This window comes from Anomaloglossus baeobatrachus, chromosome 6, assembly GCF_048569485.1.
Source record: "Anomaloglossus baeobatrachus isolate aAnoBae1 chromosome 6, aAnoBae1.hap1, whole genome shotgun sequence".
NCBI classification, from domain to species: Eukaryota; Metazoa; Chordata; class Amphibia; order Anura; family Aromobatidae; genus Anomaloglossus; species Anomaloglossus baeobatrachus.
This window is the reverse complement of record NC_134358.1, coordinates 260,788,556-260,816,267: the sequence shown is the minus strand read 5'-3', so window position 1 is coordinate 260,816,267 and position 27,712 is coordinate 260,788,556. Positions and strand designations below refer to the sequence as shown.

General features: G+C 49.3%; 1 protein-coding gene across 4 annotated transcripts in view; it reads left to right on the top strand.

The window, feature by feature from the left end:
* Nucleotides 1-438: 438 nt before the first annotated feature.
* ZCCHC2 (zinc finger CCHC-type containing 2) overlaps nt 439-27,712 on the top strand; it is a 118,613-nt gene continuing 91,339 nt past the window's right edge. For all 4 annotated transcript variants that reach the window (XM_075314837.1, XM_075314838.1, XM_075314839.1 and 1 more), the window contains exons 1-3: nt 439-1,189; nt 26,035-26,125; nt 26,826-26,902. In XM_075314837.1, coding sequence (XP_075170952.1) covers nt 587-1,189; nt 26,035-26,125; nt 26,826-26,902 — 771 coding nt within the window. In that variant the 5' untranslated portion in view covers nt 439-586. The remainder of the gene's footprint in view (nt 1,190-26,034; nt 26,126-26,825; nt 26,903-27,712) is intronic.

Below are 27,712 nucleotides of genomic sequence, written 5' to 3'. Positions count from 1 at the left end.
CACAACACTGCCCCGGAGGCAAGTATAGGGCCTCGTTCACACTGGCGCATTAAACGGACCAGTACAAGGTGAGAAATATAATCGGATTGCACTCGGACCAATGATAGCGAATGAGTCAGTGATTATCTGAGTCTTTCCTCAGCTGTAATCGGACTGAAGAGAAATATCGCAGCTCGGGGCTGCCCCATAGAACCGCATTGGTCGGGGTGAATGCACGAGCCCTTAGTGCCCCAGTCTGTGCCAGCCTGGCATCCTCCATACCGCTATGGCACGATGACTTGGCAGTAAGGAGCAATGCCAGTCGCGAGGGGAGCGCTCCTTATCGCAATACGTGACGTACAGTATCACGCCGCCGAGAGGGGAAGGGCGGCGGGGGATCCCGCGGGCAGCCAATCAGGGTGCAGGACGGAACGCGTCACGGCTCAGACTGTGGAACCCGGGGAAAGAGCACGAGCGTTCTGGAAGTGGCTCCCTGCTCCGCCCTCACACGCCCCGCGCCCGGTCTCTGGTACGGCGCCCCCTGTCTGCGGTACAGCCCGGTGGGGGCGGCCATGGCACCGGCCCTGTGTCAGCATCTGTGCTGATAATGCTGAGGATGAAGCTGCCGCAGAGGAAGAGTAGGCACCGGGCGGCGGAGGAGGACGCGGCAGCGCGGCTCGGGATGTGTTCCCTCCGGGACCGCCCCGCCAGCAGTGGGGTCCCCGGGCCCGGCGCCCTCCGGCGGGAGGCGGTGTACGATTGGTTCGTGCGGACGCTGGGCCCGGCGCACAGGCTGGAGTTCGCTTGCGGGCTGCTGGACCTGTGTAACCCGCTGGAGCTGCGCTTCGTGGGCTCCTGCCTGGAGGACCTGGCCCGCAAGGACTGCCACTACCTGCGGGACTACGAGAGCAGAGCCAACAGCCTGGCCGGCCCGCTCCTGGGCGACCTCGGGGACCCCGTCACTCGCTCCCGCCTCATCGTCTATCTGGCGCTACTCAGCTCCGAGAACCGGGATGTGGCCGGCCGCCTGTACCGCCTGCTGCTGCCGGCCATGGAGCCCGAGCTGGGGGGCTGGGAGCAGGACGAGGAGGACGAGCTGCTGCTCACCATGGCGGCCCTGCACCCGGCCTTCTCCTTCCACCAGCGGGTCACTCTGCGGGAGCGCCTGGAGCGGCTGCGGGAGGCCATGGGCCGAAGTAGCGGTGCTGAGGTGAGCGCTCCACGGGCGGGAGAAGCGGTGCCGAGGTAAAGGGGGCCACGGGCGGGAGAGGCCGTGCCGAAGTAAAGGGGGGCCACGGGCGGGAGAAGCGGTGCCGAGGTAAAGGGGGCCACGGGCGGGAGAAGCGGTGCCGAGGTAAAGGGGGCCACGGGCGGGAGAGGCCGTGCCGAGGTAAAGGGGGACCACGGGCGGGAGAGGCCGTGCCGAGGTAAAGGGGGACCACGGGCGGGAGAGGCCGTGCCGAGGTAAAGGGGGACCACGGGCGGGAGAGGCCGTGCCGAGGTAAAGGGGGACCACGGGCGGGAGAGGCCGTGCCGAGGTAAAGGGGGACCACGGGCGGGAGAGGCCGTGCCGAGGTAAAGGGGGACCACGGGCGGGAGAGGCCGTGCCGAGGTAAAGGGGGACCACGGGCGGGAGAGGCCGTGCCGAGGTAAAGGGGGACCACGGGCGGGAGAGGCCGTGCCGAGGTAAAGGGGGACACGAGCGGGAGAGGCCGTGCCGAGGTAAAGGGGGGCCACGGGCGGGAGAAGCGGTGCCGAGGTAAAGGGGGGCCACGGGCGGGAGAGGCCGTGCCGGGGTAAAGGGGGACCACGGGCGGGAGAGGCCGTGCCGGGGTAAAGGGGGACCACGGGCGGGAGAGGCCGTGCCGAGGTAAAGGGGGACCACGGGCGGGAGAGGCCGTGCCGAGGTAAAGGGGGACCACGGGCGGGAGAGGCCGTGCCGAGGTAAAGGGGGACACGAGCGGGAGAGGCCGTGCCGAGGTAAAGGGGGGCCACGGGCGGGAGAAGCGGTGCCGAGGTAAAGGGGGCCACGGGCGGGAGAGGCCGTGCCGAGGTAAAGGGGGCCACGGGCGGGAGAGGCCGTGCCGAGGTAAAGGGGGACCACGGGCGGGAGAGGCCGTGCCGAGGTAAAGGGGGACCACGGGCGGGAGAGGCCGTGCCGAGGTAAAGGGGGACCACGGGCGGGAGAGGCCGTGCCGAGGTAAAGGGGGACCACGGGCGGGAGAGGCCGTGCCGAGGTAAAGGGGGACCACGGGCGGGAGAGGCCGTGCCGAGGTAAAGGGGGACCACGGGCGGGAGAGGCCGTGCCGAGGTAAAGGGGGACCACGGGCGGGAGAGGCCGTGCCGAGGTAAAGGGGGACACGAGCGGGAGAGGCCGTGCCGAGGTAAAGGGGGGCCACGGGCGGGAGAAGCGGTGCCGAGGTAAAGGGGGGCCACGGGCGGGAGAGGCCGTGCCGGGGTAAAGGGGGACCACGGGCGGGAGAGGCCGTGCCGGGGTAAAGGGGGACCACGGGCGGGAGAGGCCGTGCCGGGGTAAAGGGGGACCACGGGCGGGAGAGGCCGTGCCGGGGTAAAGGGGGACCACGGGCGGGAGAGGCCGTGCCGGGGTAAAGGGGGACCACGGGCGGGAGAGGCCGTGCCGGGGTAAAGGGGGACCACGGGCGGGAGAGGCCGTGCCGGGGTAAAGGGGGACCACGGGCGGGAGAGGCCGTGCCGGGGTAAAGGGGGACCACGGGCGGGAGAGGCCGTGCCGGGGTAAAGGGGGACCACGGGCGGGAGAGGCCGTGCCGGGGTAAAGGGGGACCACGGGCGGGAGAGGCCGTGCTGAGTAGTGATGGGCAGTTCGGCTCTTTTTGGTGGTCCGGTTCCCATGGCTCTGCTCATCAAAAAGAGGCGACTCATTCGGATTGTTATTGGCTACCTAATAAATGTGTTCACCCCAGGTGAACACATTTTTAAGATTATAGTAAAGCCAATGAAACCCCGCCCACCCGCGGCTAAACCCCACCCACTTACAAGGGTCCAATTAGATTGTTGAGGGCGGGGTTTAGCCGTGGGTGGGTGGGGTTTCAGTGGCAAAAAAAGCCGTTTAGAGAATTTAGTGGCTCTCACTGGGGATCCGGCTCCTGTCTGTCACAGCAGGGAGCCGGATTTTTGTGTCGGATCGTTCGCGACCAACACATCACTAGTGCTGAGGTAAAGGTGCAATAGGTGGGAGAAGCCGTGCTGTGGTAAAGGGGGCCACGGGTGGGAGAAGCTGTGCTGTGGTAAAGGGGGCCACGGGTGGGAGAAGCCGTGCTGTGGTAAAGGGGGCCACGGGTGGGAGAAGCCGTGCTGTGGTAAAGGGGGCCACGGGTGGGAGAAGCCGTGCTGTGGTAAAGGGGGCCACGGGTGGGAGAAGCCGTGCTGTGGTAAAGGGGGCCACGGGTGGGAGAAGCCGTGCTGTGGTAAAGGGGGCCACGCACGGGTGGGTGAAGCTGTGCTGTGGTAAAGGGGTTGACTGCTCTCAGTGAGAGAAACAATATTATCTTGTAGTTTTGAGACCTTGTAATCACAACTATAAGGCTATGTGCGCACGTTGCGTATTTACATGCAGTTACGCTGTGATCTGCACCGCAGCGTAACTGCATGTGTCCTGCGTCCCCTGCATAATCTATGAAGATTATACATGAGACGTGCGCACGTGGCGTATTAGAGCGCAGCGCTTTGGCTTCTGCCTGAAGCGCACGTTCTAAGAAGTGACATGTCACTACTTTCCTGCGCTTTGCCTGCAGGTCCCGCTCTGTCTATGGGAGGGGCTGCAGTCAGAGCGCATGGAATTGGCTTTTTTTTTTCATTACGGACTGTTTCTGCAGCGATTTGAAGCGCACGTGTGCTGTTCAAATCGCTGCAGAAATTTCTGTAGGGACAGTACGCAACGTGCGCACATAGCCTTAGATTATAATTTTTTCTCTCTCACAGAGAGCAGTCAATCATTTCTCAGCTGGCTAACATGGTATCAAAACTTTTTTCTTTTAACTGAAAATTTGAGGCAAAGGGGGGCAAGAGCGGGAGGAGCCGTGCTGAGCGAAGTAGCCCTGGGCGGGAGAAGCCATAAGGTGGCCCGGGTAACTACTGACAGACATTGAAAATCAGATGCACATGAGCATAGTTGATGCGTTTTTTTTTGTTTTTCTTTTTACTAACGTAATGGGCAATGTCAGTGCACAAAACTGCAGAATAAGACACATCTCTAGTGTTGTTTTTTTTTTTTTTTTTTTTTTTTTTATATATATCAGTGGAAAAAATTTGTTGGCATGTAAATAAAGCCTTATTAAACCAGTAATAACATTGTATTTTGGTGCCCCATGACCTGCATTGATTGGCTCCCAGAAGTATAAATGCAGTGGGGGATGCCATCTCGTTTGTTTTTTTGCCTGTATATTGGGCAGTGTTATATACAGGCCTGTACACAAGGATTTCTAATGCACCGTCACCAGTGATGATCCCTGCTGTACTCTGCTCGCTGTCATCATTGGTGACACACAGCAGTAGATGGAAAGTGGGGTTGTGGCTCGAATACTGGTGACGGGCGGTCCGACTTCTTGGTGGTCTGGATTATTTGACTTCATTAACGAAAAATAGTAAGTATCCAAAGAACCGGCTAAGTGTGTGATCATCCTTAGACGTCTAAGGCTATGTGCGCACGTAGCGTTCTGTCCCTGTGGAAATTTCTGCAGCGATTTGAACAGCACACGTGCGCTTCAAATCGCTACAGAAACAGTCCGTAATGAAAAGCCGATTTCATGCGCTCTGGATGCAGCCCCTCCCATAGACAGAGCGGGACCTGCATCCAAAGCGCATGAAAGAAGTGACATGTTGCTTTTTAGAACGCAGCGCTTCGGCAGCAGCCAAAGCACTGCGTTCTAATATGCCACGTGGGCATGGATTAGGCACAATCTTCATAGATTGTGCTGGGGACGCAGGTCACATGTAGTTACGCTGCGGTGCAGAACGCAGCATAACTGCATGAACATACGCTACGTGGGCACAGAGCCTAAATATGTATCGACTTATGATCACATTTTCTCTAAAAATAAACCTTTGCCAGACATGTCTGACTGCTCTCATAGACAAGACTGGAGCGCTTGGCATCCATTGATGACATCCTTCTGTGTTTGGCGGACTTTACTGCTCTACATAGGGCAGCGCTATACTATTCTGCTCAATGTTAAGGGGAGCCTGTCACATTAAAAAAACGCTGTTAACATGCACAAATGTGTTTAATTCCCAGGTTAATGGGTTTGTCCCCTACTTAGTCAACCCCCTTCGCATTCCTCCTGTGCGCTCCCTTAAAGGGAACCAATGACCAGAATTTTCATATATAACCTAAAGCCAGTGCTATACTGGCACTATGAGGGCTTTTTTCCATCTGCGACACTCGCCCAGAAAGTGGGGTGAGTGTCATGCGTATGGTCTGTGTTTTTTTTTTTTCTCACCTAGCATTCGTATGACATGCGAGTTTGTAGATTTTCATGCCAAGGATCCGTGTGACATGCTTATGGCATCCGTATTGCGATATTTTTCTTGCTCTCATAGGGCTGCATTGGGGTGTGAGAGCTGAGTCTCGCTGACAATCGCAGCATGCTGTGATTTCACTGAGTAAAACGCCCAGGATGGCATGGTCACATAGTTTAACACTGGTGCGAGTGCAATCCGATTTTGCATCGGATCACACTCGCACCAGAAAATCGCAGATGGAAAAGCGTCCTGAGGCTGACTCTGTACATACCTGTAGTGGTCAGCTCGGATGTTTTAGGTTTTGAAATCCCAGAAAGTGAAGTTTATAAAATCACCAGCTTCTGGAGTGACAGCAGCTGAGCATCAGATAAAAACGGGTATCAATCAAACGAAAAAGGGCAAGATGTACGACCAAATATAACATGCTGTAATGACTACACCCAAGATACATAAGCGCAGACCAAGAGAAAGAGGGGCAAAGTAGTCATGGGTCACACATAGGACCACAAAATCAATAATACAGCCAGTACAACTTCTTTTGCAAAAATATGACAATTTTTTTATTTAAATATAATATACAGCAAAAGAAGTGACAGTACAGAGACATCATCAAAAGAATTTATAAAGAACACTGATCAGGCTAAAGTTATGTCACTGATGTAAAACACGGATCCACGTACCATATAGGGAGTAGTGTATAAATATGTCTCATGATGACTCCTCTATGCACTAAGGCAACAACTACAAACTTGCCCCACTTTAAATAACATACAAGCATACAAGAGTTTTATGGGGGACACTACAATGTGTGTCCCACATGTCAGGCAAGTTCAATGAATAGTTCCCAGTGCACAAAGGGGCCAGATCCCAGACCATTTCATAAACAGACAGATGAGGAGTAAGTAGTAATAAAGGGCGTTAAAAGCCTCCCATCTTAAACTCACCCATAGTGGTTACCGTGGAAGCCGAGAAAAACGTGCCCCGACGCGCACGTTTTGTTATCATCTTCGGGGGGCCGTGGAGTGATGTGAGTAAGGCTGGCATGTGTTTAAATACGCCGCTTCCGTGACCGGCTTGTCAGCCATTGGTCGCGCGCGAGGCGGGACTCCGGCCAGAGACCGCGTCATAGGGCTCTCCCGGTACTGACGCGAGCATTTCCTGTGATAAAAACCGTGTTTCCCCAAAAATAAGACCTCCCCCAAAAATAAGACCTAACTAGTTTTCAGGGATGCTTAAATATAAGACATCCCCTGAAAATAAGACCTAGCTGCGGTCAATAATGAAGTGTCCGTGCAGCGGTAAAAAAGTTACACTGCAGGACACTTCATTATTGACAGCGAACACCCCAAAGGACAGAAGATAGAAGACCCCGCGATCATATTCACCAGATGCAAACCAGGAGCAGGTGAGCGCATCAAGGACCTGCGGCAGGAGACACTTCAGAACACACACCCACATTGCATATCGCTTGCTTCTCGGGAGCATAAGGACCTGCAACGCTGTGCAGTGATCTTCCAGGACCTGCCGGAGGATCACATGGCCGGAAGCACGTGGTATCTCCAGATGTTGAGTGTGTGTGTGTGTGTGTGTGTGTGTGTGTATGTGTATATATATATATATAATATATATATTATATATGCGATCGGATGTGTGACTGTGTTCTGTTGTGTGAGTGTCGGCCAGACGCAGGGGAGAACAGCTGCTGGGAGATCACAGGGAGGAATAATGTGGCGTGTGATGTGATCTATGCGAGTGGCAGCCAGATGCAGGGGAGGACGGCGTGGAGCACACCTGCTGGGAGATCACAGGAAAATCAAGGAGCCACACAGATGCCCGGGGCTGGTAACTGGCGATCCTGGGAAGGAGGGGGGGGGGTAAACTTGCCCCCAACCATGTCTCTTTGAGAATAAGACATCCCCTGAAAATAAGACTTAGTGCTTTTTTCAGGGCAAAAAAAAGACGACAGTGTCTTCTTTTCGGGGAAAAAGAGTAGTTATCCCCTCCCTCTGTTAGAATTCTCACAAGTATACCATTGGGGCCTCAGCCAACAAACTGATACCAGGACGCAACATTTGTTGGCTGAGGCGCCGCCCCTTGTGGTCACGTCGATATGACCTCACGCAGGTCCTGCTAGTGAAAAAGTAAATCAGTTGTATAATACTTATGCTAATTCTAACAGGGGATAACTATGAATACCCCCCCCCCCCAGATATTATCTGATCTTCAGCTGCTGTCACTCAAGAAGCTGATGATTTTATAAACTTTCTTGGATTTCAAAACCTAAACTTCTGAGCTGACCACTACAGGTATGTACAGACTCAGCCTGATCGTGCCAGTATAGCACTGGCTTTAGCTTATATACAACAATCCTGGTGATTGGTTCCCTTTAAAAATAACGTCTATACTCCCCACAGATGCCGGCACGGTTCCAGCGATGTCAGAACTCATGTTCCTGGGCCACACGTGACATTATGGCTTCCTTCTCTCCGCCTTCAAACACAAACTTAATCAACCGGCTGTGAGTGGCAGACGCAGCTCTCACTTCCTGTTAATTACTAAAATGTCAGAAGGAGGGAATAAGGAAGCCAGCGCTGATTGCTCCCAGGGGTCATGTGTCATAACAATATCACATGGCATCCATGAACATGAGTTGGAACCGCTCCACCGCCAAAGCAGAGCTTTTTTTAATTTTATCACATTGCACATTGGAATAAGAAGGGGTTGTCCAAGTAGTGTCTAACCCTTTTAATAGCATTTGGAACCTTACTGGCACCAGCACTGTGAAGTTTGCTGGCAGGGGGAAAAGAAATTTATTTTCCCCAGCAGCGTTCCGGATTCAGACACTTGAGCGGCGTGGGTTCAGTCAGCAGTCTGTATTGAGAGTGGCAGCTTTAAACAATCCAGCGCACTAACTGACAGCTGGCTTTAATGCAGAGTGGCTGTCAGTCAGTGCAAGGGGCGTGGTTACAGCTGTCACTGCACTCAACAGAGCAGTGACTGAACTCGTGACTGACCTCATTGACTGAAACACGAACACTGCAAGGGGTATTAATTTAAATTCTGTTCCTCCTGGCAGCGGGGTTCAAAGTGCCTGTATTGGACAGGTTCCAAACACTATTAATCCCTTCACGACTGCATGATTTTGCGCTTTCCTTTTTTTTTTTTTTTTCTTTGTTTTCCTTCCGAGAGCTGTAACTTTTTTATTTTTCAGTCAATCTGGTCATGAGGGCTCGTTTTTTGCGCAACGAGCTGTACTTTTAAATGAAACCATGAATTTTACCATAGTGTACTGAAAAAGGCAAAAAATTCCAAATATGGAAACATTTAAAAAAAAATAAAAAAAGTGCAATTGCACTATTGTTTTTGAGATATTTTATTTACTGTTGTCACTATATGGTAAAACGGATGCGGCAGTGTGTTGCCTGAGGTCTGTGCGAGTTCGTAGACACCAAACATGAATAGGTTTGCTTTTATCTAAGGTGCTAAAAACATAAGTTTGTCCAAAAAAGTGGCGTACGTTTTGCGCCATTTTACGCGATCCTTCGCGTTCTCATTTTTCGAGATCTAAAGCTCAATGATGGCTTATTTTTTTGTGTCTCGGGCTGACATTTTTAATGGTATAATTTTTTTCATCGCCTGTTATTGCATTTCGCGCAAAACTTGTGGCGACGAAAAAACTTAATTTTGTCGTTTGAAATTTTTTTTGCCGCTACGCGTTTTACTGATCAGTTTAATTGATATGTTTGGATAGGGCATTTCTGAACGCGTCAATACCAAATGTGTATTTTTAATGTTATTTTTATCCTTTAATTTTCAATGGGGCGGATGGGTGGTGATTTGAACTTTTTAGGTTTTTTAATTTTTCAAAACTTTTTTAAACTTTTTGTTTTTTTTATTTTACTAGTCCCCCTTGGGAGCTATAAGGATCAACAGTCTGATCGCTCATTCATTTCTCCTGATCAGAGCAGCACCACTCGGGCAAGGAGAAATAATCATCTCTTGAAACCTGCAGTACTCGGCTGCTGGTTAAAGGACCTGAGTCATGTGAGCTACAGGAGTCATCACATGACCCTGTTGCTACCATGACAACCATTGGATCCACGTGATCATGTCATGTAACTTCCAGTGGCAGCCTGTGAGTATGAGATTACTGCGATCGCCGTTAACATGGCGCTTTCACATCTTGACAGTGCCATTTAAAGGGTTAAAAGGTATGGGTGGATAGCGATTCCACTCGTACCTGTGAGACACACGTCAGCTGACGTGTGCGTATTTCCACCCGCAGCAGCAGGTAGGGATTAGCACTGACTGCAGGGTCGTAATATTACGGCTTTGGTAGGTTAAAGGGGGTTAACCTGCAGATTAACCCCATATCTGCAGATTAATAGCAGTTTTTCATGTGGCATGTTCCCTTTTATTGTCACATCAGAATTCAGACCCAGCCAGCATCTTTCCCTTTCCTGAATTTTTTCTGATGAGACATCCCATTAAAATCCAAACACTGTGTTCTTACTAATCTGCAGGGTGGGTGATCAGTGTCTTATCCCTCAGGGTCCCACCGTGAACTTGCTTGCTTGGAGCAGTGGCGGTGTATGTGTGCTAGAGCTCCGTTGGCAGCAAAGTATGAAGAAAATAAAGATGACAAGTACTATTTTCTCATCATCCATTTTAAGCCTTTCTTAAACTGTAGTTTGTCCACTTCATCTTTGAGGAAGAACTGTTCATTGCCTTCAGAATAGATGCCAGGTTCTGCTGGCTCATCAGGTCTTCACATGCCCTGGTGCTATTTTCACCTTCCCCAGACTTGAATGTGGATTCTGTCTACCTTCTTTTAGCCCTTGTAAATGTGACTGGTGGTAAAATAACATCTGCAGCTGACTGTGCGGGCTGCTCGCTGCCAGAACCCTCCTGCATTCCAGCTGTCTCCAAGAACAGGGAATCCTCCTGTGACATAACAGTGCGCAGCTCACAGGAACACACTGTTGATATTGGGCCTAACCTCTCTCCATTCTTTCCACTTTATGGAGTGGAATAAAAACATTCTTCCACGATGCCAGGAGTTGCATGGCTGCTCTACTTGACAGCCATCACTTTTTTTTTTTTAACCAATTCTTACTAGATGGTCTGGCTACAGTCATCCAGCACGTGTCTGCAGGGTGACTTGTTAAACTAGTTAAATTTACTAAGGTTGTATTAGACTGTGTTCACATTTGCTTTTCGGAATTTAATGTCAGTTTCGTTCTTGGAACAAACCATTAGAAATTATCTCCAATATGGAATCAGTTATAGATGCAAACGGAAGGTGAAAGGATCGTTATGGGCTCTCTGGTTTCTGACATGTAAATTAGCTTTTAGAGCTGTAAACCATAGTTCTGTGATGTGCTTTTGTACTTTTTTTTTTTTTTTTTATATTTTACATCTACTTTTGTTATTGAATAGATTGTTTTGGGTGTAAATTCCATTTCTTTCTCCCTTCAATGGAAAAGGAAAACAGAATTTGTGAACATAGATGTATATTGAGCCTCACTCGGTTTAATTCAATACTGCAGTATCTCTGGAGATTGGCTAAAGCTCCCGTCACATTTAACAACTTTCCAGCGATCCCGACAACGATACGACCTGATAAGGATTGCTGATAAGTCGCTACTTGGTCGCTGGTGAGATGTCACACAGATCTTCCCAATGATGCAGCAACCGTAGCGACCAGTATAACGATCCCGCGGTGGTTGTTGTGGATGTACGTGTCTGAGCTCTGAGTCACCTGCCCAGCAGGACCTCGACGATCAAAAAATGGTCCAGGCCATTCCAACAAGACCAGAGATCTCACAGCAGAGGCCTGGTCGCTGCTATGTGTCAAACGTAGCGAGATCGCTGGCGAGGTTGTTGTTGCGTCACAGAATCTGTGACTCAGCAGCGATCTCGCTAACGACATCGCTATGTGTGAAGGTACCTTAAGTTCACACAGGGCATCTCTAGCTGCATTTTTGGTGTATTTTTTTTCTTAGGTCACAAAGATGCACCAAAATGCATGCATTTCTTTCTTTCTCCCAGCAAAGTCTGAGATTTTGATTTTGCTGTCCACACTGTCCTTTTGTTGGCTTCATCTTGGCTGCGTTTTTGAAGATGCACCCAAGATGCAGCATGTCAATTGTTTTTGCGATTTTTCAGCGTTGTTGAGCCCTTTCAGTAAATAGATTTGCATTGGGAAACGCATAGGGAAAAACGCATCAAAAATGCATTGCGTTTTTTGATGCGTTTTATCCGCAGTGCGTTTTTTTTTTTTTGGGACAAAAACGCATCTTTGTGGTAAAACGAAGATTCCGCATGTGAACATACCTTAAGAGTTTACCATGATTCAATAAAAGGAGAAAAGATCTCACATTTCAGGCATTTTTCATATCAGGTCCTCTCATGCATTAGAGATTAACACACAGAGCACTCTTTCTACATTAAAGGGAACCTGTCAGCAGAAATTTCGACTAAAACCTAACAGATTCCCCCTCTGCAGCTCCTGGGCTGCATTCTAGAAAGGTCCCTGTTACTACTGTGCCCCCTTTCTGACCAAAAAAAAGAGTTTATAAAGTGGTACCTTTTTGGCTTCGGATTCTCTAAATGTGTCACGGGGGCGGGCTGCCTGATGGCCGTTATTCTGCCCCCTGGTCCTGTATGCCGCCCCCATCGCCGATTTCCATACTTCTGGACGCCGCCCACTGCTCCAGCCATCCACGCGCATGCCCAGTGCCAGTCTCACGGGACTGAGCAGTGTGACCGCTGGTGACGTGTGCGCAGACAAGTGATTATGGGCGGGACTGTGACTGTTATCAGCAAGTACCCGCCCATAATCTCGTGAGCGCGCAAACCTCACTAGCGGTCACACTGTGCTCAGTGTAGATGCTAGACTGTATGGGCTGCTTCCAGGGATGACGTCCCTTTGTCACGTGATAGGGGCGTGTTCAAAATACTATCACGTGACAAAGGGACGTCATCCCTGGAAGCAGCCCATACAGTCTAGCATCTACACTGAGCTCAGTGTGACCGCTGGTGAGGTTTGCACGCTCACGAGATTATGGGCGGGTACTTGCTGATAACAGTCACAGTCCCGCCCATAATCACTTGTCTGCGCACACGTCACCAGCGGTCACACTGCTCAGTCCCGTGAGACTGGCACTGGGCATGCGCGTGGATGGCTGGAGCAGTGGGCGGCGTCCAGAAGTATGGAAATCGGCGATGGGGGCGGCATACAGGACCAGGGGGCAGAATAACGGCCATCAGGCAGCCCGCCCCCGTGACACATTTAGAGAATCCGAAGCCAAAAAGGTACCACTTTATAAACTCTTTTTTTTGGTCAGAAAGGGGGCACAGTAGTAACAGGGACCTTTCTAGAATGCAGCCCAGGAGCTGCAGAGGGGGAATCTGTTAGGTTTTAGTCGAAATTTCTGCTGACAGGTTCCCTTTAATTATGAGGCAACATGGTGGCTCAGTGGTTAGCACTGTTGCTGTGCAGCACTGGGGTCCACCAAAGCATCTGCCTGGAGTTTCTTCTCCCTGTGTTTGTGTGGATTTCGTTCCTTTCCACACTCGAAAAACATACTGATAGGGAATTTAGATTGTGTTCTCCAATTGAAGGGGGGCAGTGATGATCACATCTCTAAAGCCCTGTGGATTTAATAGCGCTGTCTAAATGAGTAAAATAAATAATTGAGGCAATCCCTGGTAACCTTTATCACAGCACATCAAAAAACCCCACTCATACTGCAAAGACTGTATTATTTTGTAATCTGCCATAAGGTTCGAGACTGACTTTTGCTCATGGGCCAGAAAGTAGAATACTTCATACAAAGGCCCATTTTTCAATGTGTGTACCCAAAACCAGCACAAGGATATGTCTTCCCAAAGGTCAACCAGTACATCCACTTGATTTGACAGTTCCCCTTAGCTGTGCTCTAGAAATAAGGTGGAGCTGTTATTGGGTTAGTTAATCTCATTAAGCTACGTTGCAACTTGCCACAATGAACTTCTGATGAGTTTTTGATGTGGCAAGCATGTCTGCACTTACGTAAATAAGACTACTTGCCTTTTTTTTTTTTTTTTTTTTTAACATGCGTTTTTATTGCTTTTTTGACCCTGCGTTTTTTGTCTATTAATGGTATGTCCTGTTTTCCAAGGCAGAACAAAACAGCTTTATTTAAATGCACTGCAAACTAGTGTTTTTTACCTGTGAATTTTCTGCATCTACTTTATGGGGAAAATCTGCATATAACTCAGTGTAACCTACAGGAGATACTGCCATTTTTTTTCCACGGGTGAGTTTACATTCAGTAAAAAAAACAAAACACAGTGGGCATGAGATTTCTATAGATCCCATCCACTTTGCTGGAACTATAAGGCCCTGTGTGAGCACTGCTTTTTTTGCTGCGTTTTTGATGCAGAATTTGTGTTCATAAACTTCATGTAGTCATTCCTCAGCAAAGTCTGAGAAATCCGAAATGCTGTGCGCGCATTGCTTCTTTTTTTTTCCTAAGGCTGCTTTCACACTTCCGTCTTTTCTTTATCGTTCCTATGGGAGACCCAGACCATGGGGTGTATAGCTACTGCCTCCGGAGGACACACAAAGTTACTACACTCAAAACGTGTAGCTCCTCCCTCCTAGCATATACACCCCCTGCTAGCCAGTCCTAGCCAGTTTTCATGCTTTGTGTTTCAGGAGGATCACACACACATGCATTCTCTGATTTTGATTTTTGATTTTTCCTTTTGGAGAAAGATTTGGAAGAAAAGCGGGTCCAGTCTGGACTCCCGGCATGTCCCTTCACACCCCACTGCGGGGCTGCTGTTAAGGTTGATTTCAAGGCTGTATCCCTTTCATGCCGCGCTCCTTCACCATCCCATGCTGGGGCTCTGGCTTGAAGTGGGAGCCAACACGGTTCTCACTGCTTTGCAGGAGACCGGTCTCCATCCGCAGCCCTTTTGCAGGACCCTGCTGGACGGAGCTATCACCCCCCAGGACCCTGGCAACCTGCGTCTCACAAGCTAAGTATATGAGACGTTATTACCACAGAAAGTGGTCTTTCCAAGGGTCCTTTATGTTTATTTATTGGGGGAATGTGTTTTATGTTTGGTGTTAACATTTCCGGCCGGTTCTCCAGTTTTCACTGGAGAACCGCGCCGATGGTGCCTGCACATCGGCCGCATGTTTTACTCTAGGCCCCGGCTTCGCCTGGGGCCTAGTTTCGGTTTCCACTGTCTCTGCATGTCAGTCATGCAGAGAGGCAGTGTAGCTCCGCCCAGCGGCTGTGCAGCACAAGCGAAGGGACACTCCTCATTGAGGAAAGATTCCCTCCCCTGGCTACCTCACTGACAGAATCCTTTTGCCGCTCTCAGAGTAGGCCCCGCCCCCTCTCCTCGCTCCGGTCGCCATGTTCTCAGCGTTCTCTGTGCCTGCATGGGCACAGAGATTCCACAGTGTGACAAGTGGGGACCTGGGCTGAGGGACCAGGGGGCACAGACATGTCTGTTTAAACGATTGGCAGCCACAACCTCCGGTTGTGCAGCTGCTTGTTTTATCGGTTTATATATGCTGGGGGCCAGTCTTGACAGAGCCCCCACCTCTGCAGCATGTCTCACAGAGCAGGGCTGCAGGTTGTTTTTATTATGCACTGCAGGTAGTCTCGTACGGCTGTACCGAGCTCATAACCATGGTGGCCCCTCAGCTTGGAGGCAGAGCCGAATGATTGCTAATTAGTGGCCCCTCCATCTGCTCCGGTTTCGGTGGCTGACCCCTGAGGGAATCCTATTTCCAGGGGTCGGCTGTCCTGGCATCTGCTGAGCATGCAGCTCCCCTCTCAGGGCGTTTTCTGCTTCAGCTCGCTCAATAAAGCTCACAAAGGACTCTCCTTCTGGGCTCAGACCCCGTCCTCCTGACAGGGAGACGCAGGGTCCCCTGTCCTTCCCCGTCCCGCAGCTCCGATTACGAGCTGACTCACTGGACGAGGAGGATGTCTCTACCAGGGGCTCGGACGCTACTTTATGTACATTGATCCGTCCGTACGTGACGCAGAGCCAAATGATTGGATTGCGTCCATTATACTTGTACTGGACCTCCATCCGCCCGTATCGGGAGTATTCCCCGCTGGCAGAAAGGCATCAGTATACCTTTAACAGGACGAGGAGTGTGTTCTTTAACCACTCCAGTTTTCAGCCTGCTGCGTCCAAGCTCACAGCCTGTCCTGCAGACCCCAAAGCGGGGTTCTGCGGCCTGTTTCCCCCTCCCATCAGAGGTGGTCAAGGAGTGTACTCATTCGCCAAACGTGGCCCCTCCAGTGTCCAGACTTTCAGCCCGGATAGTTGTATCAGTGGCTGACGGCACCTCTATAGGGCTCCCACGGTACATTAATTTTGTACTGGACCCCAATCCGCCGGCGTTACCTTACCTAGGAGAACACAAAGTGTGTTCCTTAACCACTCCAGTTTTCAGGCCCCTGTGACCAAGCCCAGGGTCCGCTCTGACAGTCGCTTCCCATGAAGCGTGATTCTGAGGACTGTGTTTCCCCTGTCCACCAATGGTGGTCAAGAAGTGGGCTCAGTCACCTCAGGTGGCTCAGCCCGGACCGTTATGTCAGTGGCTGATAGCTCCTCACTTAAGGTTTTGCGGTCCGCCCGGTTGTCCTTGGGCCAAGTCGGTATTGGGGCGGCAGCAGCTTCGTTCTCCTCAGCTTTACGGCAGTGCGGTTCTTTTGTACCTTCTCTGCTTGTCTGGAGGAGATGCATTCCCTCACAGGGACTCTATGCCCAAAACGGTTGCCTGAACTTCCAGACTTCAGTCTTTTCATCCTATGCCAGGTCTGCCATGCTGGACACCGCACGGCGGTGGTCTTGGCTACTTTCCTCGCTATCCGCAGGCTCCTGTGGCTTCAGTAATGGAAAGCAGATGCCTCTATAGGGGTTTCTTGCTGGGCTCCCCTTTGGTGGGACCAGTCTCTTCGGAACCAACTGGATGAAATTCAGGAAGCTCTTGGCGGGGAGAGTTCTTCCTTGCCACAAACCTAAACCAGGGAACCTGTCCAGGACAGGAATCAGTTGAGGTTTTGGTGGCGTTCCTCCATCTGATCGTCCTCTAGCTCGGCCTTGGTTCATAGAACCAAATAGCTTGAAGCTGCGTCTTCAAAAGACCGCAGGAGATGCTACCACGGAGTCAGCTTCCTCCGAGCTATCTAGCCACGCCAACCACCTCCTTGGTCGGTGGCAGGCTCTCTCCACTTGGCGACGTATGGTTCTACCACGTCTCCGTTCAGTGGGGGCGGGATCATATCTCCCATGGCTACAGGATGGATTTCTGTCCACCCGCCAAACAGATTTTTTTCTGTCACCTCCCGGCTCCAAGGCCGCCGCCTTCTCACAGGCCGTGGCATTTCTTGCAGGCCAATGGAGTAATTGTACCGGTTCTCGACTGGGAACGGTTCTGAGATTTTTGTTTAAATCTATTTCTAGTCCCCGAAGAGGGCGGTGCCTTCCGACCTAGATCTTTAGCTTTTTCAGCATGGTCAGGTGTGGCATTTTCACATGGAGCCTCGGTCTTGTTCCGTGTGTTTTTTTCACCGGATCAATCAAGAACCCAAGGAGATTCCCTAGCAGCCATCGGCATCAGAGATGCTTTTCGGCAGGGGTCAATCGCAGTTTCACACCAGCGTTGACTACGTTTTGCCATCGGAGTGGTCCAATTCGTGGCTCTTCCCTTGGGGTTAGCCACGGCCCCTCGAGTATTCTCATTGGGGCTGCTGTGATTAAGGTCCTGCACCCCTAGGGATTGGCAGTGATCGTTTGCCCTGGACGGCCTTCTTCTCGGGGCTTCATCCAGTGCAGACTCTTAGCAGAGTACTTCGCTTACTCTCGCCACTCTAACCTATTCGGGTGGCTTGTCATTCTGTTCAAGTCCACTCTGACTTCGAACCAGAGGTTCTCAGGGACGCAATTCGAGACTCTGTCGCCTCTTGTGAAGCTGCTCTTAGTCGATCAGTAGTCCCTCCGCTGGCGGTCAACGTCGTTCTATCAGACACCAAATACTGGTGCTGGTCAGACGGTGGCGTCAATGGAAGCGATTCCTTGCCCAGTTTCTCCTGCGTCCTCTGAGACTGGATGTTTTCCGCTGTACACGCGAACTCCCTCCTTCCACGGGGTGGTGGCTTTGCCACTGACCAGGGGCTCGTTTTCAGTGGTGGTTTCGGCCACTCTGTCTCAGGGACGCTCCTTCCTGGCCCCGTCCCGGGTGATCCTCACCAGGGTGCTGGTCTTTCCGCCTTGGGAGCAGTATATCTCCACCGTGGAGCGCAGGGCGCTTGGACTCTGTCCGCTCAGCCCTCTGGATCAATAGGCTGGAAATCGGAGCTCTTTTTCTAGCTCTCTACGCCTTCACCATCTGTTGGCGGCTAGGCACATTCGAGTCCAGTCGGAAAACGTGACAGCGTTTTCCTACATCGACTTCCAGGGCGGGACACTCAGCCGCCTGGCAATCTTGGCGCCTCAACATTCTTCAGTGGACAAGGGACTCCTAGTCCACCGTATCCGCAGCCCACATCCTAGATGTCAAAACTGCGAGGCAGACTATTTCAGCTGTCCAACCGTGGTCCACAATCCTCAGGTTTTGCGGTAGACACACTGGCTCATGTTTGATCCCAGCTTCGTCTCTACCTCTTGCCCAGAGTCCTGCGCAAGATCAGTAAAGGGGGCCGTCGGGTCATTCTCTTACTCCAGACTAACCCAGGCAGGCTTGGTACCCTGACCTGCTCCTTTTGTCCGTTAGGTTGCCATGGCATCTTCCGGACCGTCCAGACCTTTTCTCAAAAGGTCAGTTTTTTCCGTCAGAATTCTGGATTCTCAGATTGACGGCGTAGCTATTGAGTCCTTGATCTTGGCGACTTCTGGTATCCTTCCTGAAGTCATCTCCGCTATGACTCGAGCTCCAAAGTGTCCTTGGACCTTTTTAGCCTTGCCGACCCTCCTGTCCCTTCCACAGTCCGGTCTACAGCTAGGACTATCCCTCATTAAGGGACAGGTCTCGGCTCTGTCAGTATGTGCCAGCGGCGTATCGTCCGGCTGGCTCCGGTGCGCTCCTTTAAGGGCGCATCTCACATCATTCCGCCTTTCCGGCGGCCTATGGAGCCCTAGGACCTTAATCCGGTTCCCGGAAACCCCCCTTTGCGCCTCTTAGGGAGGTTTCTTTGTTTCATATTTCACAGAAAGTAGTCTTTCTAGTGGCTATAATTTCCCGCCAGGGAGTTCTGGCGGCACTTTCTCTGAGTCACCCCCTTTTTGTTTTGGTCTTTTGCATCAAGACAAGGTGGTCTCCGTCCGACTCCGGACTTTTTTCCCTAAGGTGGTTACAGCTTCCACCTTATCCGGGGCAATTTTCCTGCCTTCCTTTTGTCCGGCTCCTGTTCATCGCTTTGAGGAAGCGTTGCATATCCTGGATCTGGTGCGGGCGCCCCGGATCTATGTGTCTCGCACCGCCGTTATTAGGCGGTGCACCTCTCTCTAGTACTGACTGCTAGTCAGCGTAGCGGTCTCTCGGCATCTAAGCCGACCCTGGTTCGTTGGCTTAGGTCGGCCATTTCCGAGGCCTACAAGTGTACTCAAGTGCCTTCCCCGCCGGGGATTAGAGCACATTTGATCAGACCTGTCGGTGCCTTTTGGGCTTTCACGCCAGGCTACGGCTCAGTAGGTCTGTCAGACTGCAGCTCGAATTAGTCTGCATACTTTTTCGAAGCTCTATCCAAGGCATGCTCTTGCTTTGGCAGACGCGGGTTTGGGCAGACGCATCTTTCAGGCGTCTGTCGCCCATTTGTGAAGTTGGGTTTACCTGCTTCTCAGTTGTCTGTTTATTCCCACCCATGGACTGCTTTTGAACGTCCCATGGTCTGGGTCTCCCATAGGAACGATAAAGAAAAAGAGAATTTTGTTACTTACCGTAAATTCTTTTTCTTATAGTTCCGTCATGGGAGACCCAGCACCCTCCCTATTGCCTGTTGGCAGGTTTCTTGTTCCGTGTGTCTTCACCGGCTGTTATTGTTGTAGACAGAGGTTCCGGTTCTTCCGGATTTTACTCTGTCTCTTCTTGTGGGTGGATGTCCTCCTTCAGCTTTTGCACTAAACTGGCTAGGACTGGCTAGCAGGGGGTGTATATGCTAGGAGGGAGGAGCTACACGTTTTGAGTGTAGTAACTTTGTGTGTCCTCCGGAGGCAGTAGCTATACACCCCATGGTCTGGGTCTCCCATGACGGAACTATAAGAAAAAGAATTTACGGTAAGTAACAAAATTCTCTTTTTTCCATCAGTCACAATCCCGTTGCCTAGAGAAACAACTGAATTCTGCAAAATAATTTGCAGGGTTCATTTTTTTCCCCATAGACTAGTATTAACGACGGATTGCGACTGATGGCCCTGCGTTGCATCCGCTATGCGACTGATCAGTCATGGAATGACTGACCGCCGGGCGGAAGCAACACAGAATGTAATTTTTTTGTAGCGTCAAAAAAACGCAGTGCACAGGATTCCGTCAGCGTCCATCGTTTGTTATAATGGAAGCCTATGGGCGCCTGAATCTGTCAAATGACAGATTCTGGCGACGGTTCCCTCTTAGCAACAGAGCATGCTCAGATGTGTAAATTCCTTTCTGGTTAGAAAATGTCTGTCTGATGCTCGGTCTCTAAAAAAAAAAAAAAAAAAAAAAAAGAAAAATTAAGACGTGTGGCCCCCCCCAATTGTGATACCAGCCAAGGTAAAGCCACTTGTCTGAGGGCTGGTTTTAGGATTGGGAACCTCACATTATGGGGAGTTCCCCAGCCTAAAAATATCAGCCAGCAGCCGCCCGGAAATGCCGCATCCATTAGATGCGACAGTCCCGGGACTCTACCCGGCTCATCCCGATTGCCCTGTTTTGGTGGCAATCGGGATAATAAGGAGTCAATGGCAGCCCAGCCACTAAGTCCTAGCTTAGTGATGGCAGGTGTCTGAGACACCCCCTTCCCATCACTAAACGGTAGTGAAAGTAAATAAACACAAACACTGAAACATCCTTTATTTGAAATAAGACGAAAAAAACACCCTCTTTCACCACTTTATTAATCTTAAAATACCCCTCTAGGTCCAACGTAATCCACACGAGGTCCCACGACGCTTTCAGCTCTGCTACATTGGAAGCTGACAGGAGCGGCCGTAGAACATCCGCCGCTCGCTGTGAGCTCCACACAGCAGCTAAAGTGAGTCGTTCTGTCAGCGTTGACATCACTCCGGTTACCCGCGGCCACACCTGGATTCTCTTTGTCAGGTACAAACTGCTACGACGGATCCGTTCTTTAACGGATCCGTCCCATCAGTTGTACCACAGTGTCTTAACGCATCCGTTACAAAACGGATTGTGACTGATGGAAAAAGACGGAAGTGTGAAAGCAGCCTTACTGGTTTTGCTGCAGTTTTTTGGCAGCAAAAAGAAGCAGCATGTGACTTATTTTCTGGAGGTCCCAGGCCAAAACTCAGTGTAATACAGTACATTGGCACCTCCGGTCACATGACAGCATGTGACCGGAGCTTGCCACGATGCCATTGTACAGTGTTAAGGCTATGTGCGCACGTGTGCGTAATTCATGCAGTTACGCTGCGCTTTGTAGCGCAGCGTAACTGCCTGCGTCCCCTGCACAGTCTATGGAGATTGTGCAGGAGCCGTGCGCACGTGGCATATTAGAACGCAGCGCTTCGGCTGCTGCCCGAATCGCTGCGTTCTAAGAAGTGATATGTCACTTCTTCCGTGCGCTTTGCCGGCAGCCCCTGCTCTGTCTATGGCAGGAGCTGCAGGCAGAGCGCACGTTCTCGCCGGCACCATGCGCTTCAGAACGCAGCTTTTCTTGGATGTAACACATATATATAACGTCCCACCCCTCCCTGCATATTCTAAGCTGGCGCCCTTTAGTGCCTTTCATGTGGCACTAAAGGGTGCCTAGCCTTGTATTTAGCCCAAAAAAAAAAAATTAAAATAAATGACGTGGGGTCCCCCCTATTTTTGATAGCCAGTCAGGGTAAAGCAGACAGCTGTAGCCTGCAAACCACAGCTGACAGCTTCATCTTGTCTGGTGATCAATTTGGAGGGCTCCCCAAGCTGGTTTTTTTTTTTTTTTTTTTTTATTTATAAATAATTAAAAAAAAACAAAACAAAAAACGTGGGGTTCCCCCCAAATTAGATCACCAGCCAAGGTGAAGCTGACAGCTGGGGTCTGGTATTCTCAGGATGGGAAGAGCCATGGTTATTGGACTCTTCCCAGCCTAAAAATAGCAGGCCACAGCCGCCCCAGAAGTGGCGCATCCATTAGATGCGCCAATCCTGGCGCTTCGCCCCAACTCATCCTGCGCCCTGGTGCGGTGGCAAACTGGGTAATATGTGGGGTTGATACCAGATGTGTAATGTCACCTGGCATCAAGCCCAGCAATTAGTGATGTCATGGCGTCTATTTGATACCAGACATAACTAATTGACAGTAATAGCAAAAAAAATTGACAACCAAAAAAAAATTTATTTGAAAAAACACTCCCCCAAAACCTTTCCTCTTTCACCAATTTATTGAAAAGAAAAAAAATTGGGTCCGCAGTGTCCATTTTTGATGTCCCACGTCGCCTCTGGACCTTCTAGAATATGGGGGGCACGCTCAGGGAACGTGTCCCCCATTTTCTAGTAATGCAGACCCGCCATTTGAGGAGAGAGTGGGTGCAAAGAATCTGCACCCACTCTCCCCGGGTCACAGCTGCACAGTGCCGAGCAGCAGCAGCCAGCGCAGCTCACACTGAACACAGGAAGCCGTCAGCTGCTCGGCACATGTGACCGACGCGCACTGTGAAGGAGGAGGGGGCCGCGGGGGATCAGCGCTGTGACAGGTACGGGAGTTACCGGGGGACACTGGAGGACACCGGGGGAAATAGGGGGTGACCTGGCAGGGCCTGGGGAGCAGTTTTCTGTTGCATGTGTTATTGCACATGCGACAGAAACAGAGGAATAGGGCGGCCGGTGCGCTGCTGTGCGCGCGGCCATGTTGGATTTTCGGGAGGGGGGTCGGGGCGGGCACTTTGGCGACACCAGGGGCTTTCCTGAACTTTGCCAGGAAGTGAGGTCAACAGGAAACCTCTTGACCTCACTTCCAGGTAAATGCCTGCGTTCTGTATGCCGACAAAGCCCGCGGACCGCAACAAAACAGCGAACTGCGTTGTAGCTGCGTTCTGACCCGCATCATTGATTTCAATGGGGGAGAGAGCGCAGCCACAACGCACAAAAGAAGTGACATGCTGCTTTTCTTTCCGCACCGATTTTTGGCATCCAAAACGCTGCGTTTAGAAACGCAGCGTGTGCACTGATTTTTCGGCTTTCTCATACACTTTGCTGCGAAAGCTGAATGCATGCAATTTGCCACTGAAACGCTGCGGTTCTAAATGCAGCGTTTCCGCGGTAAAAAACGCAACGTGTGCACACAGCCTTAGATGCAACAATCCCGGAACTTTACCTGGCACTTCCCGCTTGCCCTGGTGCAGTGGCAATCTGGGTAATAAGGGGTTAATGTCAGCTCACATTCCTCTTTATAACAGGATCCTAGCTACCCAGACATCTAGGTTCTTAACCTAGATAGGCATTTTATTGCGTCCCAGTATATACTTTGCCGCTGGTTACCAGGCTCACATACATTGGCCAATGCATAAGCTAAATATCTTTTTTTTTTCTTCAATTATTCCTATAGCAGTGATGCAATACCAGAGTTCCCTTATTCATTGTTAGCATTGTAGCGTGCAGCTGTATGTGTTTTCTGATTGCAAGCAGTCAGACACGCTGCCACTCAGGGAGCGACTGCTGTCTGATTGCAACCAGTCACAGATGCTGGCGGGTGGGAGAAGCAGTGAATATACATGAGGCTAATGAGAGGCTTCAGGAGCAGTTACAGCCGCGCTGGAGACTCAGTAAGTATAAGCCGGTTTCACATCTGCGTTATTTCGACGCAAACGGACTCCGTCACTAATGTAGTACAGTTCATTTATTTACAGTGTAAGCGCGACACCATGTGGACACAGGCGGGTAGTGCAGGCAGCATGCTGTCGCTATTCCACTGTAAATAAATTAACTGTACTACATTAGTGATGGAGCCCGTTTGCGTCGAAAAAACGCAAGTGTGAAACCGGCCTAACACTCTTGCTCCAATCCCCATATCCTTTCTAACTCTATTTCTAAGCACCAGCTTCTGGTCCTCATAGACTTATATAGGGACCGGTGTACATACATGGGATCAATTCTGGTCCAGAACAGTGTTTTGTTTTTTAAACCCAGTTAAATCCGCTGACCCCGGGTATGTCCATCCCTAGTTACTAAAAACGCATGCATTTTTCTGGCACAAGGTGGGTTTTTTTGTCCAGAAAATGCTTTTGAGTGACCACACATATCTGCCACGTGCAGAATACCCTAATTCATTGGCAGTGTGAAGGGAAGCAGGCAGTCGTGTTGCTTACCTTCTCTGTGAACCCGTCTCTTGTTTGTAACCTAGGGGGGAGAAAAAACACTGACCATCCCCTCTTGTCCCTTCTCCACCCCCAAAAATATCTAATCTGTAGCCACTATTACACGTGTATCCAGACATAAAAAATTTGGTGAACGGTCCTCACAACCCCTTTGTGACACTGCCTTTCCGGGCTCACACACTGAATCCGCATCTCTCCTGGCACTTGACAGCTGATTTAAGTAGCCATTTCGTACCTCTAACAGCTGTGGGTGGACCATAGACCGAGATCTATCCATGGCATTTAACACTCGTTGATGGGAACCGTGTTACTAATCACGCCCATCAGTGCCCCAGTCACATGATGAAGGGGCGCTAATGGGTTGTCATGACAACTGGGGTTCAGCTGATGACTCCTGTGCCTGTGAACACAAGCAAGCATTCATAGCAGATCTGTACCGCACAAGCAGATGATCGCAGCTTCAAGTTCCCTACTACTGTATAAAAAAATAACAAGTTTAAATCACCCCCATTAAAAGTAAAACAAAAAAAATTACAGCTTTGGTATCAGAGTTCAGAAATGTCCGATCAAAATCTAAAAAATTAATTTGATCAGTAAACGAGTAAAAATCAAACCTCCAAAATTACGTTTTTTTTTTGGTTGCTGCAGCATCGCTGTGATCAGGAGATGTGATTGCAGTGTATAGTCATAAAGTTCAAATTTCCCCCCTTTTGCCCCATTGAACATAAAACAATAAAAAAAAATACACCTATGTATCGCAGTGTTCAAAAATGCCCAAGCAAAATATAACCTCAATTAATCTGATCTGTACACGGTGTAGCGAGAAATTTTTTATCCAAACCTCAAAATTATGGGCTTTTTGGTTGTTGAAACATTGCATTAAAATGCAATCACAGACAATCAAAACATCACATCTAACCAATAATTACATAAAGCTCAAGGCGCAAAAAAAAAAAAAAGCAGTCACTGAGCCCTAGATCCCGAAAAAGTAGAATGCTACGGGTCTTGGAAAATGGCGACAAAAGCGCATTTTCAGGGGGACAAACGTCTGATTTTTTTTTTTGATTTTTTTTTTTTCACCGCTGAGATAAAAGTAAAAGTATACATGTTTGGTATCTACAAAATCGTACTGACCTGAGGCATCGTACTGACATGTCTGTTTTACCATTATAATAAACATGATGAATAAAAAAAAAAACATTGTGGAATTTCAAATTTTTTTTCCACAATTTGTCCACATTTGGAATTTTTTTTTTTCTCCAGTGCGCTATATGGTAAAATGAATATCATTCAAAAGTATAACTTGTCCTCCGCCTGCCTTAACCATATGGAGCAGGTTAAAAAGTCTATATGGACTGGTACAGATACCTGGCGCAGGTGGCTAAATTTGCCTCAAATTCCTCCCCCCCCTATGTTCGAAGGGGTGCGGCGAGGTGGGGACCCAGTCACATCTCTGGTGGCTGTGTCCAGGCATTTTCCTATTTTGGAATAAAGTATTCGAGACTAGGGATACCTCCCTCTCCTCAGTTGGGGATTCTTCACATCGGAGTTGAAAATGTCCCTTCCCCGGTTGCTCAATGCATCTCACACATTGTAATATCTGCCAGGCAATGTATTGCTGCCAAATGGAAGTCGCCAGATATTCCTACAAAGGAATAGTTGGTGGCTCGGATTAATACCCACTTTCAATATTATTGGAGGAAAAAAAGTACAACTTGTACCACAAAAAAATGAGCCCTCATATGGCTATATTAATCAAAAAATAAATGTATAGCTCTCGGAAGAAGGGGAAGATAAAATGAAAAACGGAAAATTGCATGGGGGTGTAGGGGTTAAAACCTATAATACCATGATAAAACATACAAAGGATGCAAAGTGAAAAGTCGAAAATTCACTCTTCAGAACCTCTCGCTGGCAGCACGAGTCTTCATTCCTTCAGATTACATAACCTATATTTGAGTTTATTTAGCAGTAGGAAATGAAGCTGTTTTCTGAATTAATATTTGCACTTCTCTTCCGCAGGAGGATATTCATGAATATTTACCCAGCAGTGATGGCAGTACAGGCACTCACAATGGAGTTGGAGCAACAGCTCACAATCTTCAGCAAGAAGGTAATCGTTTCATCCATATGTCTGCTTCATCTGAAGAATCCGCTCTCATCTTTCTGATCCATCCATCTGTATATAGACCACTGCTGCTCAAAGTACTGTGCATTGGGCTGGTGTTACTGGGGTTCTGCATAGTTTCCTCAGTCCACAGACTTGTTCCTAGTTTATTAATTACGGATTTTCTACTATTACTATGTGAAATATAGCAGGGGCGGACATGCGGTATCTGTGCAGCCCTATAAGGGCCCATTTCCACCTCCAAACCAGGTAGAATTGTTCATTATGATGAACTATAGGACCCCAAAGTGCCCATATATTCTTGCACAGGGACCCTCATATGTCGATGTCCACTCGTGATGTACTGTCTGCTGTGTAACAAGCTCCTGAATTATCCTACATCAGAGCAGCAGTGAGAACCAAGCTAACATAAGTGAAGCACACAAACATAAGTTAGCTGCCAGTGTTTAAAGGGCACATGGCATGCGCATTGTCACTTCCATTTCAGTAGGACTGAACCATAGGCATAATTTACAGTGCAAAAAGCAAAGGCAGAAAATAAGTGACCTTTATTCCAAGGGATCTCAATGGTTTCCACTGTACTACTTTGCAAAGAGGTTAATAATGTTTGCATATTAAGAACCCACCTGCCATCGGTACTGGCTGCATAGGAGCATCTGTTCATTGTAGCTGTCATGTTTTGCAGCTGTGCATATTGAGAGCATCAATATTAAGCATGTGCAAAGGAGGAGAGCTGACAAGAACTCAGAATACACTTTTGAGGTGAGTGTATATTTTTGTGTAGGTATGTATAAAGTATTAAAACCTTTTTGCAGTTTTATCCTACAACCCCCTCTGTAATGTGTGTACTTTTATACTGTGTTTGGAATCAGACAACACACTGTATATTGCTGTCAAGCATTTGACGTTATCCATGCACTGTAGTGCTCAGCTACATGGCAGGCTGTCAAATTGTGGTTTCATCAACTGTATTTCCTTTCTGGAGAATTTAATTCTAAAATGACTTTCCAGCATATACAGTATATTTGACTTTTATAGATTACGAACTCTTCAAATTTTACCTAGACTGCTGTCAGTATACACAAGATGAATTGATTGTTATATCGGTCTTCTCAGGGTCTTGCTCCTTACATGACAGTTGCACTTAATACTGCTCTAATCTTTAGAAATTACTATATAGAGCATATTGGAGCAGTTGTTCTCATGTGATAAGATGCAGGTGCCCAGATGTAGTTGCCATCAGGGCTCCTGTAGTAATGGCTAAGGTTAGAGAGAACATTATATCTGCGGTCAATTACGTGGGAAAAAAAAATGTAAAATGTACAGTATTCACTAGGGACTCATTTAACATGGAAATATGTTTTTACTTGTGTTAGTGGTTACCTTTATTTAATAAAATTGTACAAAATTTCAGTCTGCAACCTTCATCCCTACATTCATATTCAGGCCCCCTTATGATACAGTTTGCAACCTGGTCCAAGTTCAGATTTTTCTCTTGTGGAGGTGCTACAGTTTTAGTTAGCTCATATATCAGCACCACATCTATCCTTCAATTTCTCTTAATTTGCTTTC